The sequence below is a fragment of the Babylonia areolata genome, chromosome 31, assembly GCF_041734735.1.
Source record: "Babylonia areolata isolate BAREFJ2019XMU chromosome 31, ASM4173473v1, whole genome shotgun sequence".
Taxonomy (NCBI): Eukaryota; Metazoa; Mollusca; class Gastropoda; order Neogastropoda; family Buccinidae; genus Babylonia; species Babylonia areolata.
Window position 1 is genome coordinate 24,392,009 of NC_134906.1, and position 15,131 is coordinate 24,407,139.

Here is a 15,131-nt window from a genome sequence, read left to right on the forward strand (position 1 = left end):
TCAGGAGGTCCTTTTAATTTTTGAAAGGTACTGTTAAGTCCTGTTTTATGAAGAGAAAGAGACTTGAGAACGAAACTGAAACACCTTCGAAACCAAAACCGCAAGTTGCAAAGCGCGTTGAAAGATGCCGACGCGATCGTCTGAAACTCAGTACTTACTGTAGGAGGATACAGCCTATAGGCCTAGGCCCTAACAGTAGTGCGCTTTCTGCTCGGTGGCAGACGCGAAGCATGGTACAGTGGCTGTGAGTCACGCCTGCTGCTGCTGCTTTGCTTAGGCCTAGCCTACAGTGACGTGAATTGCAAAGACTAAATACGACAGTCAAATGGGATTAGCTGTTCTTCCGTTTATGAGAGGTAAGTGTCTGCTGTTCTGCATGTCAAATAGATTGGGGTGTACTGTAAAGTCATGTCGGCAAAGGTCCTTTTAAACTGATTTGAGGTCCTTATAAAGTCCTTTAAAGGTCCTTTTTTGGCTTCATGCCCACCACCTGGGAACCCGGTTTCTTTTCTTTATTTTTTTCCTCATGTTTTTAATCTGTCTTCTTCCCAATGGCATGTTCAAACACTTACAAGACCATGCAACATATATTACACATACATGATGGCTTCACACCCACCCACCTCCTCCCCACCCCCTCCCCCCGATCAGTTTTTGAACTGCAGCACTTTGTCTTTGTTCTTTGTTTTGTTTTGTTTTAATTGCAACCTCAGTCCTGTCCTTTTGTCTTTGCATCTGGAGATATCATTATGTGATAATTTTGTGTTAACTCACTCAGTACGGCCAGTCCTCTCTTCTCCTCTACACAGACCCCTCAGATGTCCAGTAGGTGTCTGAATGACCCAACCTTTAGCTTCCGTCATCAGAATTGTGGTATTCTTTGTCAACATTCACCTCTTCAGTATAAGAGCCTTCCGCTTGCAATATTTTGATGATGGTAATTGGGGTGAAACGCTGTTAACGTCGTCTCTTTCGCCGTTCGTATGGAGAGAGTTAAAAGAGTTTGGTTGTTTTTCAGTTTTCAGTGTCATTGTGATTTTTGTGCAGTGTCTTTTTTTTTTTTTTTTTTGCCTTTTTTTTTGAGGGGTGGGAGGGTTGCTTACCTCTGCTGGATCAGTGTATGGTATAAGAGATGACCTGAATTACTTACTGAATGATATCAGGAGTTGTTGACAAATTATTGATTTATTAGTTTTTTAGATTTTTTTTTTTTTTTTTCCTCAATTCCGTAATGATTGGTGTTGCTGGTATTGTTGTAAGCAGTGAAGCAAGGCCACAGACTTAGTAAGTCGGCTTTTTGTAGTAACAGCAAAGATGTTCACAGTCTTGTGCGCAGCCATACAATACACAATACACAAACTTTATTGTCTATACTTTGGTACAGAGATTTTCTTTTTGGCAGCAGCACATGTCCTACATAAGAAGAAAACAACAAACAAATAAAATGAATAGAAAATAAAAAGATAAATGGCACCAAATGGAAATAGCTATATACAAATATACAGATCACTGAAATTTACGTGCCTCTCCATTTCAGTCAGCCAAACCGCATTGCACATCTACCCCCACCCCCCACCCCCCACCCACACACACACACCACGCACACACTCACACCACGCGCACACACACGCACACATACACTCTCTCTCATCCCCTCTCTCTCTGTCTCTCTCTTCACAAGAAATGCAACTACAGAGATCATCGTTCATCCATCGTTCATAAGCAGTGAGATCCCAGGACAAGTTGGCTGATTGATTGATTGGTTGATGTTTCCAGCTGCAGGTGACCTTGTGCAGCCTTCTGACCGAGATTGTCACATCCACTGACGTGTCGTCATGGTTACCACACCTTCAGGAGCATGGCGTCCTGACGGCGCTGCTGGTCTCCGTGGAAACGTACCTCAAGGTCGGTTATCCTGTGTTCATTTGTTTAGGCGTTGGAATTTATAAAGGTAATGAAGAGAATGATGTACATTTATATATGCACCCTTTCTCTCTCTGATGTTACAGAGCTTAGTTTTCATTAGCATAATTATGATTAGAGGCAGATCAGTTAGTATTCATTCACACCTCGACTCCATGCGATATCATAGAACTTGTACTTAGCCATATGTATAATGCCCATTTCAGTAAAAATTTGTTCTGTTCCTTTTTTTTTCTTCTTATTTTCCTTCCTTATGTTCTTTTTTATTTTAAAATATTTTTTGTGGAAAAAAACATGTCAACTTCACGTGCCTGTTGAGATCATTTATGACCAACTGGACATGTTTTTGTGCTTGACAGGCCAAACAAGGGTTGTCGTACGTCCATTCTGCCCTCCTGCTCTTGGCTGCAGTCGCCGATTCTCACAAGGTAACTGGCTGGAAGAGACGCTGACGGCTGTCATCCTGTCATTATGATGACATCAACAATGACGATGATGATGATGATGATTAATGCCAGTATTGAGAAACTGACGACTATCATTATAATGATATCAACAATGGCAATGATGATGATGATGTTTGATATCAGTATTGAGACTTGACCACTATCATTATAATGACATCAACAATGGCAATGATGATGATGATTGATACCAGTATTGAGAAACTGACCACTATTATTATAATGATATCAACAATGACAGTGATGATGATGATACCAGTATTGAGAAACTGATGACTATCATTATAATGTTATCAACAATGGCAATGATAATGATGATGTTTGATATCAGTATTGAGAAACCAACCACTATCATTATAATGATATCAACAATGGCAATGATAATGATGATGTTTGATATCAGTATTGAGAAACTGACCACTATCATTATCATGATATCAACAATGGCAATGATAATGATGATGTTTGATATCAGTATTGAGAAACTGACCACTATCATTATAATGATATCAACAATGGCAATGATAATGATGATGTTTGATATCAGTATTGAGAAACCAACCACTATCATTATAATGATATTGAAAATGATAATGATGATGTTTGATATCAGTATTGAGAAACCGACCACTATCATTATAATGATATCAACAATGATAATGATGATGTTTGATATCAGTATTGAGACTTGACCACTATCATTATAATGATATTGACAATGATAATGATGATGTTTGATATCAGTATTGAGAAACCAACCACTGTCGTTATAATGATATCAACAATGACAGTGATGATGATGATACCAGTATTGAGAAACTGATGACTATCATTATAATGATATCAACAATGGCAATGATAATGATGATGTTTGATATTAGTATTGAGAAACTGACCACTATCATTATAATGATATCAACAATGACAGTGATGATGATGATACCAGTATTGAGAAACTGATGACTATCATTATAATGATATCAACAATGGCAATGATAATGATGATGTTTGATATCAGTATTGAGAAACTGACCACTATCATTATAATGATATCAACAATGGCAATGATAATGATTAATACCAATATTAAGGAACTGACCACTATCATTATAATGATATCAACAATAGCAATAATAATGATGATTAATACCAGTATTAAGGAACTGACCACTATCATTATAATGATATCAACAATGGCAATGATAATGATGATGTTTGATATCAGTATTGAGAAACCAACCACTATCATTATAATGATACAAACAATGGCAATGATAATGATGATGTTTGATATCAGTATTAAGAAACTGATGACTATCATTATAATGATATCAACAATGATAATGATGATGTTTGATATCAGTATTGAGAAACCGACCACTGTCGTTATAATGATATCAACAATGACAGTGATGATGATGATACCAGTATTGAGAAACTGACCACTATCATTATAATGATATCAACAATGACAGTGATGATGATGATACCGGTTTTGAGAAACCAAAAAAAAAAATCCCGACCACTATCATTATAATGATATCAACAGTGACAGTGATGATGATGATACCGGTATTGAGAAACAAAACAAACAAAAAAAATCCTGGTCCGTATGTGGGGACTCAAACCCATGGACGCTCACTTCCTGGTCAGGCGCATCACCACTAGGCCACCAACGCTTTGAACATAACAGCATGGGTAGGAACTGCAGCATACAATGATGTTTATTATTTTTAAATGATGGCTGTATTGATACATGTCGACGGGCGCAATAGCCAAGTGGTTAAAGCGTTGGACTGTCAATCTGAGGGTCGCGGGTTCGAATCACGGTGATGGCGCCTGGTGGGTGAAGGGTGGAGATTTTTACGATCTCCCAGGTCAACATATGTGCAGACCTGCTAGTGCCTGAACCCCCTTTGTGTGTATACGCAAGCAGAAGATCAAATACGCACGTTAAAGATCCTGTAATCCATGCCAGCATTCGGTGGGTTATGGAAACAAGAACATACCCAGCATGCACACCCCCGAAAAGAGTATGGCTGCCTACATGGCGGGGTAAAAACAGTCATACACGTAAAAGCCCACGTGGGAGTTGCAGCCCACGAACGCAGAAGAAGAAGAAGAAGATACATGTCAAAACAAACAACAACAAAAACGAAACAAAAAATAGAAGACGACAATGTTAACATTTTGTACCCTAATCAGTGCAGCTGCACCGCAGTGTCTGTGGATCAGCCTTACAAGTTACAGCAGCTGTGTACACGGATGAAGCATACTTCAAACTCAGAACACACACAGCGTCACAAAAAAAATGCTCCGTCTCCCCACCCAAAAACCCCTCTGTACCCATCAAAACACTGGTGAACATCATAGAGGCCAAAGCCAACAAGGGGAGAGCATTTCATCAGAATACAACTGATGGAGAAAAGCGAAGCTGAATGTACATACAACAGTATGAAAACGTCCGTATTCGTTCCAAGGGAAACAACTGGGGAGAAATCAGTACTTGGAGTGTGTGTGGTTCATCCGTCGGGATCGACGAGGACCATCTAGTCATCCTAGGGGTGAGTGGGTTGGGCTCTGTGGGTGCGCAGATGACTGGTCAGGCCAATTCGCGCCCAGAAGGTTTTAACACAGTGTGGACAGGGGATGGTGGCGGCTGTCGGGGACTTGCTGGCCCTGCTTTTCCTGGCCTGTCTGCGTTGCTCTGCTGCAGCGATTCTGTTGGCCTCACAGGATTTGGCGCCTTTGTGGACAGCTGAACGCCTTGGGGTAGAAAGTGTTGATAATGGAAACGATAAAGATAGTAGCTGTGTGGTAATGATGTTGACGATGATACGAACAGGGGGCGACCATGTTGTGCGGAAGTGACTTCACGGCGCACACCTGTCTTCCTGTGTCTCACCTGTACCTCCAGGATGACCTCATTCCCACCTCCACCTTCACAGCCAAGGTAATAATGTGTGTTCGTTCTTTAGTTTGTCTTTTCACTGTAAGTGATGTTAGACTAGGGAAGAAAAAAAATCGAGTGGGAGGAGGGGGGGGGGGATTACTGTGTACGCATACAAGTAAGTGAAAGTGTGTGTGTGAAAATGATTGATTTAATAATTATTGCCCTGTGTCGTGTTGCTGTGACGACAAGTGACTCATTGTGGTGTTTGGTGCTGCGACATGTGACGCAATTTGTTTGTGTTTGGGTGTTATGACAAGTGATGAAGTGTGTTGTGTTGGTGTGTTACACACACAGGGCAATAATAATGTGTGTGTGTGTGTGCATATGTGTGAGAATATGTGAATGAATGAGTGTGTGTGTGTGTTTTTGTTCTGTGTGTTGGGAGGGGGTGGGACATTTACTGCCCCCTTTTTTTTTTTTTTTTTTTTTTGATTAGATAATAAATTTTGATTTCTTCTTCTGAGTATCAGTATCAGGGTTGTTATATACATGCTGGTATTACATAATTGACGGTTTCCGAAATCTACCAACAGAGTCTTGGAAAAGTCCTTGAAATTTCCTTCTGAAAACCCTGTGGGAGCCCTTGTGATGTGAGCCCAGATGACGCGTGGTACTGTGTGTTGTTTTGGTGTTTAAATGTCACATCACGCGATGTGTCGTGTTGGTGTTACAACACCTGACAGAATGTGTCGTGTTGCTGTGACTCATTGTGGTGTTTGGTGCTGCGACATGTGACGCAGTTTGTTTGTGTTTGGGTGTTATGACAAGTGACGAGGTGTGTTGTGTTGGTGTGTCACACACAGGGCACTGTGGGCGTGGTCAGTACACAGCATGGTGTGTACTGTCTGTCTGTGGAGTGGTACACATTGATGTTACGACATATGACGCAGTATGTGTTGGTGTTTGGTGTTGCGATATGTGACGCAGTATGTTGTGTTAGTGTTTGGTGTTACGATATGTGACGCAGTCTGCCGTGTTGGTGTTATGACATGTGACGCAGTGTGTTGTGTTAATGTGTCACGTAATGCAGTGTGTTGTGTGGTGTGTCACACTCTGGGTGCAGTGAGCACATGGCATGACGTAATGTCTAAAGCTACACACACTGGCATTATATTGCGACAGGTGACACAGTGTGCTGTTTTGGTGTGACATGGTGCAGTGTGTTGTATTTGTGTGATGTGTGACACAGTGTGCTGGTTTGGTGTGGCATGTAATGCAGTGTGTTGTATTGGTATGATGTGTGACACAGTGTGCTGTTTTGGTGTGACATGTAATGCAGTGTGTTTTATTTGTGTGATGTGTGACACAGTGTGCTGGTTTGGTGTGGCATGTAATGCAGTGTGTTGTATTGGTATGATGTGTGACACAGTGGGCTGTTTTGGTGTGGCATGTAATGCAGTGTGTTGTATTGGTGTAATGTGTGACACAGTGTGCTGTTTTGGTGTGACACGTAATGCAGTGTGTTGTATTGGTGTGATGTGTGACACAGTGTGCTGGTTTGGTGTGACACGTAATGCAGTGTGTTGTATTGGTGTGATGTGTGACACAGTGTGCTGGTTTGGTGTGACACGTAATGCAGTGTGTTATGTTGGTGTGTGATATATTATTATTTTAACACATGACTCAGTGTGTTGTGTTGGTGTGCCACATACACACTGCATGGTGAGCATTCAACACATGGCATGGTGTGTACTGTCTGACGGTGGAGCTGTACACATTGTCGTTATGACAAGTGATGCGGTGTGTTATGTTGGTGTGTCACACACAGGACGCAGTGGGCGTGGTCAGCACACGGCATGGTGTGTACTGTCTGACGGTGGAGCTGTACACATTGTCGTTATGACAAGTGATGCAGTGTGTTATGTTGGTGTGTCACACACAGGGTGCGGTGGGCGTGGCATGGTGTGTACTGTCTGATGATGGAGCTGTACACATTGACGATACAACACATGACACAGTGTGTTGTGTTGGTTCGACACTTGACACAGTGTGTTGTGTTGGTGTGTCACTCACAGGGGGCAGTGGGCACAGTCAGCACGTGGCACGGCGTGTACTGTCTGACGGTGGAGCTGTACACATTGATGCTGCGACAGCAGGGGTTCTCTTTCCTTGATGACGCCCTCAACTTCCTCGGCGCCCATCAAGACCGTCTGCAACAGGTGAGTTCTGAGTTCTGATTGCTCAGTGTCCACAGCAGGTGAGTTGTCCTCTCCTGCTTCAGTTTCAGTTTCAGTTTCAGTAGCTCAAGGAGGCGTCACTGCGTTCGGACAAATCCATATACGCTACACCACATCTGCCAAGCAGATGCCTAACCAGCAGCGTAACCCAACACGCTTAGTCAGGCCTTGTGGGGTTGGGGGTGGGAGATATGGGCGTGAGTGTGTGTGCTTGTACAAGTAAGCGTTCATCTGTGTGTGTGTGTGTGTGTGCGCATGTGTGTGTGTGTGTGCCGTGGAAGCTGCGATACATAGACTAGAAATGAGTGTGTGGAGGAGGGGGGTAGAGGAGGTGCAGGGTAATGTGTGTGGTGTGTGTGTGTGTGAGAGAGCTCATGTACGTTTATATGTATTTGACTGTGCTTTCATATCTGTGAAACTGCATGTTTGGTGCATATCTGTTATGCATGTGTGGGTGTATGTGTGAGTGTGTGTCTTCATGTTTTACATTTATTTGCTTATTTATCATAATTGTTGTCTTATTTATTTATTTATTTATTATTATTATTTTATTATTATTATCATTACTACTACCTTTTTTATATCATAATTATTATTTATTTATTTATTTATGTAAGCTTATCTATTTATTCACCTTTCCTACACAGTATTCCTCCTTGTAATGGCACCTCTGTGGTCAGATTGGCTTCAAGCAACATGATTTGTGCTCCTCCATCTGTCAGAACAGAGTCCTTCGGTCAACATACTCTTTCCTTCACGGTCCACAGCTGTCCAAGTTCTAAACAGAACCGCACACTTAGCCGACAGCGAGCTCCCGCGGACAGCGCTGATAGTGCCAGACCTGTAAACTCGTTCGGCCGCTGTGCCCGCCTAACCCTCCTCTGACCCTTCTTTGTCTTATACGTATTAAAACGTGGCAATTTCCCACGCCTTTTGGGCAGGCTTGTGAGCGTACGTGAGATTCTGTGGCATTAAAGTTTGTACCGTCGGATAGTTCAGACATTTCTCTTTCTGGTGGTGGTAGTACCTTTCTCCATAGGAACCGGTCTTTTAATATCGCAGCATTTATTTGTTAGAACTTGTTTGCTGGCAACTGTGACTGGCAGTGGTGTATTTTTCCACAGCAGAAAATCGTGAGTAGGGTTTCCTTCACTTCCTCTTCTCTCTCATTTTCTTTCTTTCCTTCCGTATTTCGTTCTGTTTCCTTACCACTCTTTCTCCTGCTTACTCTTTGTTTTTTCTTTGTTCACCACCCTCTCTATTATATCTTTTTTTTCTCATTTTTTGTACTTTTTCATTCAGTATTCATTCATTCATTCTCTGTCTCTCTCTCACCAGAGGACCAGAATCCGTCATCCTTTCTGTTTGTCTTTCTTATTTCTTTCATTCTTCTTTCTGTTTCTTTCAACACGTGCTGTCCACTTATATCCTGCTCTCTCTCTCTCTCTCTCTCTCTCTCTCTCTCTCTCTCTCTCTCTCTCTCTCTCTCTGTCCTAAAACCTCCTTGCCCGAGAGAGTGGGGATGTAGCTTGGGCGAGATACTCTCCACTATAGTCAAAATTCTAGCCCAGATTGTCTGGACAGCATCATATGCTGTCCTGGTGGTCATAGTCGGGACACGACTGACTATCATACATATCTGGGTTTTAAGTTTGTATAAATTGATTTGTTTTATTATTTTGTCATTTATTGTCAGTGAGTTTTTGTACACGTAAACGCTTTGAATTCTGTTTGAGAAAAAGCGCTGAATAAATGTTTTGTTTTTTTTTTTTCTTTTTTCTTTTTTTTCGTTTTTTTCCAGTCGCTGGAGTTGGCTCGTCTGACTCTTCTGGAGGCAGCCATGAGGGAAGCGGAGTGCACCTGCAACTTCCTCCACCAGATGGCGCTCTACAGGCGGCAGTGGCGTCTGCACTTACCTCAGACCATGCTGACTCTGCTGGTATGTGTGTCTGTGTTTAGTGTGTATGTGTGTATGAGAGTGTGTTGTTTGTGTGGGTGTGAAGCGTGTGTGTAGTCTGTAGTGTGTGTTTGTGTGGTGTGGTGTGTGTGTGTATGTTAGATTTGAACGATGAGTTACTTTTATGTCAATATTTCTTGTGGAGACTATTGTTATTTGGCACTGGGTTGAAATATATGGGAAAAAAAAGAAAGAAATCAATTGTTTTCTTTTTATCTTTTGTGGGCTGCAACTCCCACATTCGCTCAAGTCTTTGAGTGTGTTTTTACGTGTATGGACCTGTTTCCCTGCCATTTAGGGAGCCATAATCCCTTTTCAGGGGTGCTCATTGTTGTGATATTATTTTGCGTTACATAGTAGTGTGTGTCACAGCTGATGGTTCTGATATGTCCATGTTGTAATGGTTGTGGTATGTCCATGTTGTAATGGTTGTGATGTCCATGTTGTAATGGTTGTGGTATGTCCATGTTGTAATGGTTGTGGTATGTCCATGTTGTAATGGTTGTAGTATGTCCATGTTGTGATGGTTGTGGTAATGGTTGTGGTATCTAATGGTTGTGGTATGTCCATGTTGTAATGGTTGTGGTATGTCCATGTTGTAATGGTTGTGGTATGTCCATGTTGTAATGGTTGTGGTATGTCCATGTTGTAATGGTTGTGGTATGTCCATGTTGTAATGGTTGTGGTAATGGTTGTGGTATGTCCATGTTGTGATGGTTGTGGTATGTCCATGTTGTAATGGTTGTGGTATGTCCATGTTGTAATGGTTGTAGTATGTCCATGCTGTAATGGTTGTGGTATGTCCATTTTTGATGCATTATGTAGCAGTGTGTATTACATTCGATGGTTACAGTACATTTTCTGGTGTTGTCGTGTGCAGAGCTCTATGCTGAGCATGGTGCAGACCTTTGTGTCTCTGCTGATTCGACCGCGCTATCTGCAACACGTGTTGGAGGTACGGATGCTTCCCTCTTTGGTGTTGTGTGTCTCTGTCCTCTGTTGTTATTATTATTACTACTACCCCAGATTGACATAAGCTTTACATTTGGGCCAACAGCAAAGTGAGAGCTGTATTATCAATGGTTTCTCCAGTCAATGGGAAACCATTTACAGCTTAGTCTTTTGTGAAGGACTATGACTCTCAAACTAGGAGGCAAAATTGCACTGGTTCTTAGTGCTGCAGCCTTGTGGGCTAGTTGGCCTTTGGGAACCATCCCAACGCCGACTGTCCTAAAACCCTCTTGGCCAAGAGAGTGGGGATGAAACTTGGGCAAGACACTCTCCACTATAATCAATTCTAGCCCAAATAGTCGGAACAGCAGTTGCCTCCTCTGCTGTTCTGATGGTCATAGTCGGATACGACTGACTATCATATATATATATATATACCCCCTTTTTTATATATTATAATTATTATTTATTTACTTATTTATGTACGCTTATCTATTATTTATTCACCTTTTTTTTTTCCTTTTTTTTTTCTTTTTTTTTTTTCTCAAGGCCTGACTAAGCGCGTTGGGTTACGCTGCTGGTCAGGCATCTGGATTTGTCCGAACGCAGCGACGCCTCCTTGAGCTACTGAAACTGAAACTGTCGTCTGTTGGCAGTTTCTCTTTTTTTCCTTTTTTTTCTTTTCTTTTCTTTCTTTTACTTTCTTCTTCTTTTTTTTCTTTTTCTTTTTATACTGTATTCTGTTTAGAGTGGGTTTGAGACATTGCTGCTTTTTGTAGTTTTTTTTTTAATAATTTTTTATTTATGTTTCCTGTTTTTGTTTTTCCTCACTATTTTTTTCTTCCTTTCTGTATAAGATTTTTTTTTTTTTTTTTTTTTTTCCGAAGGACTTTAGTCATATTTGAGTAGCCAGCAGATACTAGGACCCATGATGTCTTTGCAAATGGCTCAGCAGAGAAAGAAGAAAGGAGGAGGGGGTGGGGGGGGGGGGGAGGGGGTATCTTCATTCGTCTCCCAGGAGGAAGCCGTCTCTCCAGATCCACACAGCAACAGAGCGCCAGCCCACCCAGACACGCTTCACACCCGAAGCCTGCACCCCGCTGGAAGCTGCTGTGTACGCTGACACAGCGTGTTGCGTTGTTGGTATGTCACACACACAGGGTGACATTGCAGAGGGCTTCCCCCACCACTGTCTTGTCTGACAAACTGCAAGGCACTGCTGCAAAGTCGCCAAGGCAGTAACGCAGCATGGCATCTTGAAAACAAGGAAAAGAAGAAGTAATGTTAAGTGTTGATGTGAATCTCTTGAACATCCTCTGTTTTAAAAAAAAAAAAAAAAAAATTAAGTATAGTCAGCAGAGCGTGTGTGATTGTGATAAAGCTTTGTTGTGGGGTTGTTTTTTTTTGTTTTTGTTTTTTGACATATTTATTCCGATCAAGTTGAAACAAAAAGCACAATTAACAAGCAGACTTCCTGACGATTTTATCACAGAATAAATCATATGCTTTCCCTCACCCCCCCGAAAGCAGAGTATGGTTGCCTACATGGCAGAGTAGAAACGGTCATACACGTAAAAGCCCGCTCGTGTACATACGAATGAACGTGGGAGTTGCAGCCCATGAATGTAGAAGAAGAAGAAGAAGAAAACGCTTTCCCTAGTGATGATGATAACTTTTTATTATCATTACTATTATTATAATGATCATAATTAGTAATTGTGGCTGCTGTTACTATGATCGATATTATCATTGTGGAGTGTGATTGTGTGATTCTGTCTCCGTCATCAGCGGGGAGGGGAGAGCGGAGACAAGGGGAAGCGATCACTGCAGTCGTCTCCCTTGCTGCAGCATCAAACCTCCACGGATGATGTGGACCACCCGACCTCACAGCTGATCACCACAGAGAACAGGTGACATGCACGCACTGCAGCATGCACACGCACACACGCACGCACACACGTGCGCGCTAACACACACACAGAGGAAGATACGTGTGTGAATAGAATAGAATAGATTTTATTGTCATGAAACCGTAAGGTTTATAAGACACAAGTGCAATGGTAAATGAATGAACGAATGAAAAAACACACAATTAATCAATCAGTTAATGCAGTAAATTGCAGCAGCATTCATAAACAAAATGCAGTAAATTGCAGCAGCATTCATAAACAAATTTTCCCAATCTTGTTTGTATATATTCATCACCTGTTAGCATCACCTGACTGGGAATATGTCCTGTGTTATTCAAATTTTGAATATCCTTTAAAAATTGTTGCCTTAAGGTTTTATATTTAATACAATGATTGTGTGTGTTTGCTTCTGATGCATGTGCGTCTGTCCATTGACAGGATACAGTTTTTGAGTGCGTGTGTACATTTATCATTGTGCATGCGGACCAAGTGCTTGTGTACTTTCATCATGGTGCATGTGTACTTTCATCATAGTGTTTGTGTACATTAATCACAGTGCACATGGCATTCATCATTGTGTGTATTCATCATTGTGCTACTGCACATGCGTCATAGTGCACTTGTACTTTCGCCATAGTGCATGAATGCATTCATCATAGTGCACATGTACATTCATCATAGTGCACTTGTGCATTCATTCTATGCACATGTGCATCCATTTTAGTGCACTTGTACATTCATCAGAGTGCTCATACTTGTATGTACAGGCGCAATAGCCGAGTGGTTAAAGCGTTCGACTTTCAATCTGAGGGTCCCGGGTTTGAATCTCAGTCACAGCACCTGGTGGTTAAAGGGTGGAAATTTTTCCGATCTCCCAGGTCAACATATGTGCAGACCTGCCAGTGCCTGAACCCCCTTCATTTGTATACGCAAGCAGAAGTTCAAATCCGCATGTTAAAGACCCTGTAATCTATGTCAGCGTTCGGTGGGTTATGGAAAACAAGAACATACCCAGCATGCACACCTCCGAAAGCGGAGTATGGCTGCCTACATGGCAGGGTTAAAAACGGTCATTCATGTAAAAGCCCACTCATTTACATACAAGTGAATGTGGGAGTTGCAGCCCACAAATGCAGAAGAAGATGATGAATGCATGTGTGCATTCATCTCCGTGCATGTGTACATTCATTATAGTGCACATATGCTTTGTTCGTTCGTTCGTTTATTTATAGTCTGTTCATCTAAGATGATGATATTAGACTGAAAAAAATGATATTATTATTATCATTTGGATTATTATCATTTCTATCATAATGATGTTTGTTATTATTAATTAGAAATCGACATTTCTGTATATTCAAATGAAAAGGGTGGAGGTGGAGGGGGTGGGGGGGGGGAAGGGGGAGGGGACTAAGAAAGGAAGAGAGAGACAGACAGACAGAGAGAGAGAGAACAGAATGTGGAAAAGATAGAGTACACAATCTAAAATGGAGAGGGTCAGTGTCAGTGATTGGAGAAAGAAAAAAACAACAACATAATATTGGAAGGGTGTGTGTGAGAGGTGGGACGGGGGAAGTGGGATTAGGACAAAAAAAAATTATCAATAATCAAATATTGTATGCACTACTTCTGTAGATTATTTGAAAAGAGGTTCATGTGGGGACCTACAATAAACAAGCAACTGGACTATTTAACACATAGCTAGCTAACTTTAATAAAGAACAGTTTGAAATATATAAAATATATGAAATATATAATGTGCATTATCATTAGTCTGTTGTGTACATTGACACATATTTTTACTTGTGCACAATGTGACACGAATGTGTTCATTGCTGTGTGTTAACACACTCAGTTGGAGTGATGGCCTAGAGGTAACGCGTCCGCCTAGGAAGCGAGAAAATCTGAGCGCAGTGGTTCGAATCACGGCTCAGCCGCCGATATTTTCTCCCCCTCCTCTAGACCTTGAGTGGTGGTCTGGACGCTAGTCATTCGGATGAGACGATAAACCGAGGTCCCGTGTGCAGCATGCACTTAGCGCACGTAAAAGAACCCATGGCAACAAAAGGGTTGTTCCTGGCAAAATTCTATAGAAAAATCCACTTCGATATGGAAAGCAAATGAAACTGCACGCAGGAAAAAATTTTTTTAAAATGGGTGGCGCTGTGTTATAGTGACACGCTCTCCCTGGGGAGAGCAGCCCGAATTTCACACAGAGAAATCTGCTGTGATAAAAAGAAATACAAATACAAAGATCAGGTGTTTACCATGTGTCGATATGCATCATGAGTAAAGGCTTGTATAATTTGCCTCATTTAAAAAGTCCAGGGTGTTGAGAGGATAGACTTTGTGTGTGTGCGTGAGGGGAGAGGGTATTGGAGAGTGTGTGTGTGTGGTAAATCAAGCGGCAGTTTTGTAATATTTGCATGTGTGTGTTTAGCTTTATATTTGTATTTGTATTTCTTTTTATCACAGCAGATTTTGTATTTCTTTTTATCACAACAGATTTCTCTGTGTGAAATTCAGGCTGCTCTCCCCAGGGAGAGCACGTGTCGCTATACTACAGCACCACCCATTTTTTTGTATTTTTTCCTGCGTGCAGTTTTTTTATTTTTCCTATCAAAGTGGATTTTTCTACAGAATTTTGCCAGGAATAACCCTTTTGTTGCCATGGGTTCTTTTATGTGCGCTTAGTGCATGCTGCACGCGAGACCTCAGTTTATCGTCTCATCCGAATGACTATACATGCTGCTTTTTAATCTTCTGGTCCAACCTGTGTTGTGTGTGGTCCTGGCT

General features: G+C 41.6%; 2 protein-coding genes across 2 annotated transcripts in view; one reads left to right on the plus strand and one right to left on the minus strand.

Moving 5' to 3' along the window:
• The window catches only part of LOC143276315 (nucleoporin NUP188-like), a 115,932-nt gene that overhangs the window by 87,228 nt on the left and 13,573 nt on the right, over positions 1-15,131 (plus strand). The window contains exons 40-46 of the mRNA XM_076580820.1: positions 1,777-1,905; positions 2,283-2,351; positions 5,233-5,340; positions 7,356-7,499; positions 9,319-9,456; positions 10,355-10,429; positions 12,214-12,335. Of these exons, the coding sequence (XP_076436935.1) occupies positions 1,777-1,905; positions 2,283-2,351; positions 5,233-5,340; positions 7,356-7,499; positions 9,319-9,456; positions 10,355-10,429; positions 12,214-12,335 (785 nt within the window). The remainder of the gene's footprint in view (positions 1-1,776; positions 1,906-2,282; positions 2,352-5,232; positions 5,341-7,355; positions 7,500-9,318; positions 9,457-10,354; positions 10,430-12,213; positions 12,336-15,131) is intronic.
• The window catches only part of LOC143276316 (galactoside alpha-(1,2)-fucosyltransferase 1-like), a 294,798-nt gene that overhangs the window by 40,265 nt on the left and 239,402 nt on the right, over positions 1-15,131 (minus strand). The gene's annotated exons all lie outside the window — the stretch shown is intronic.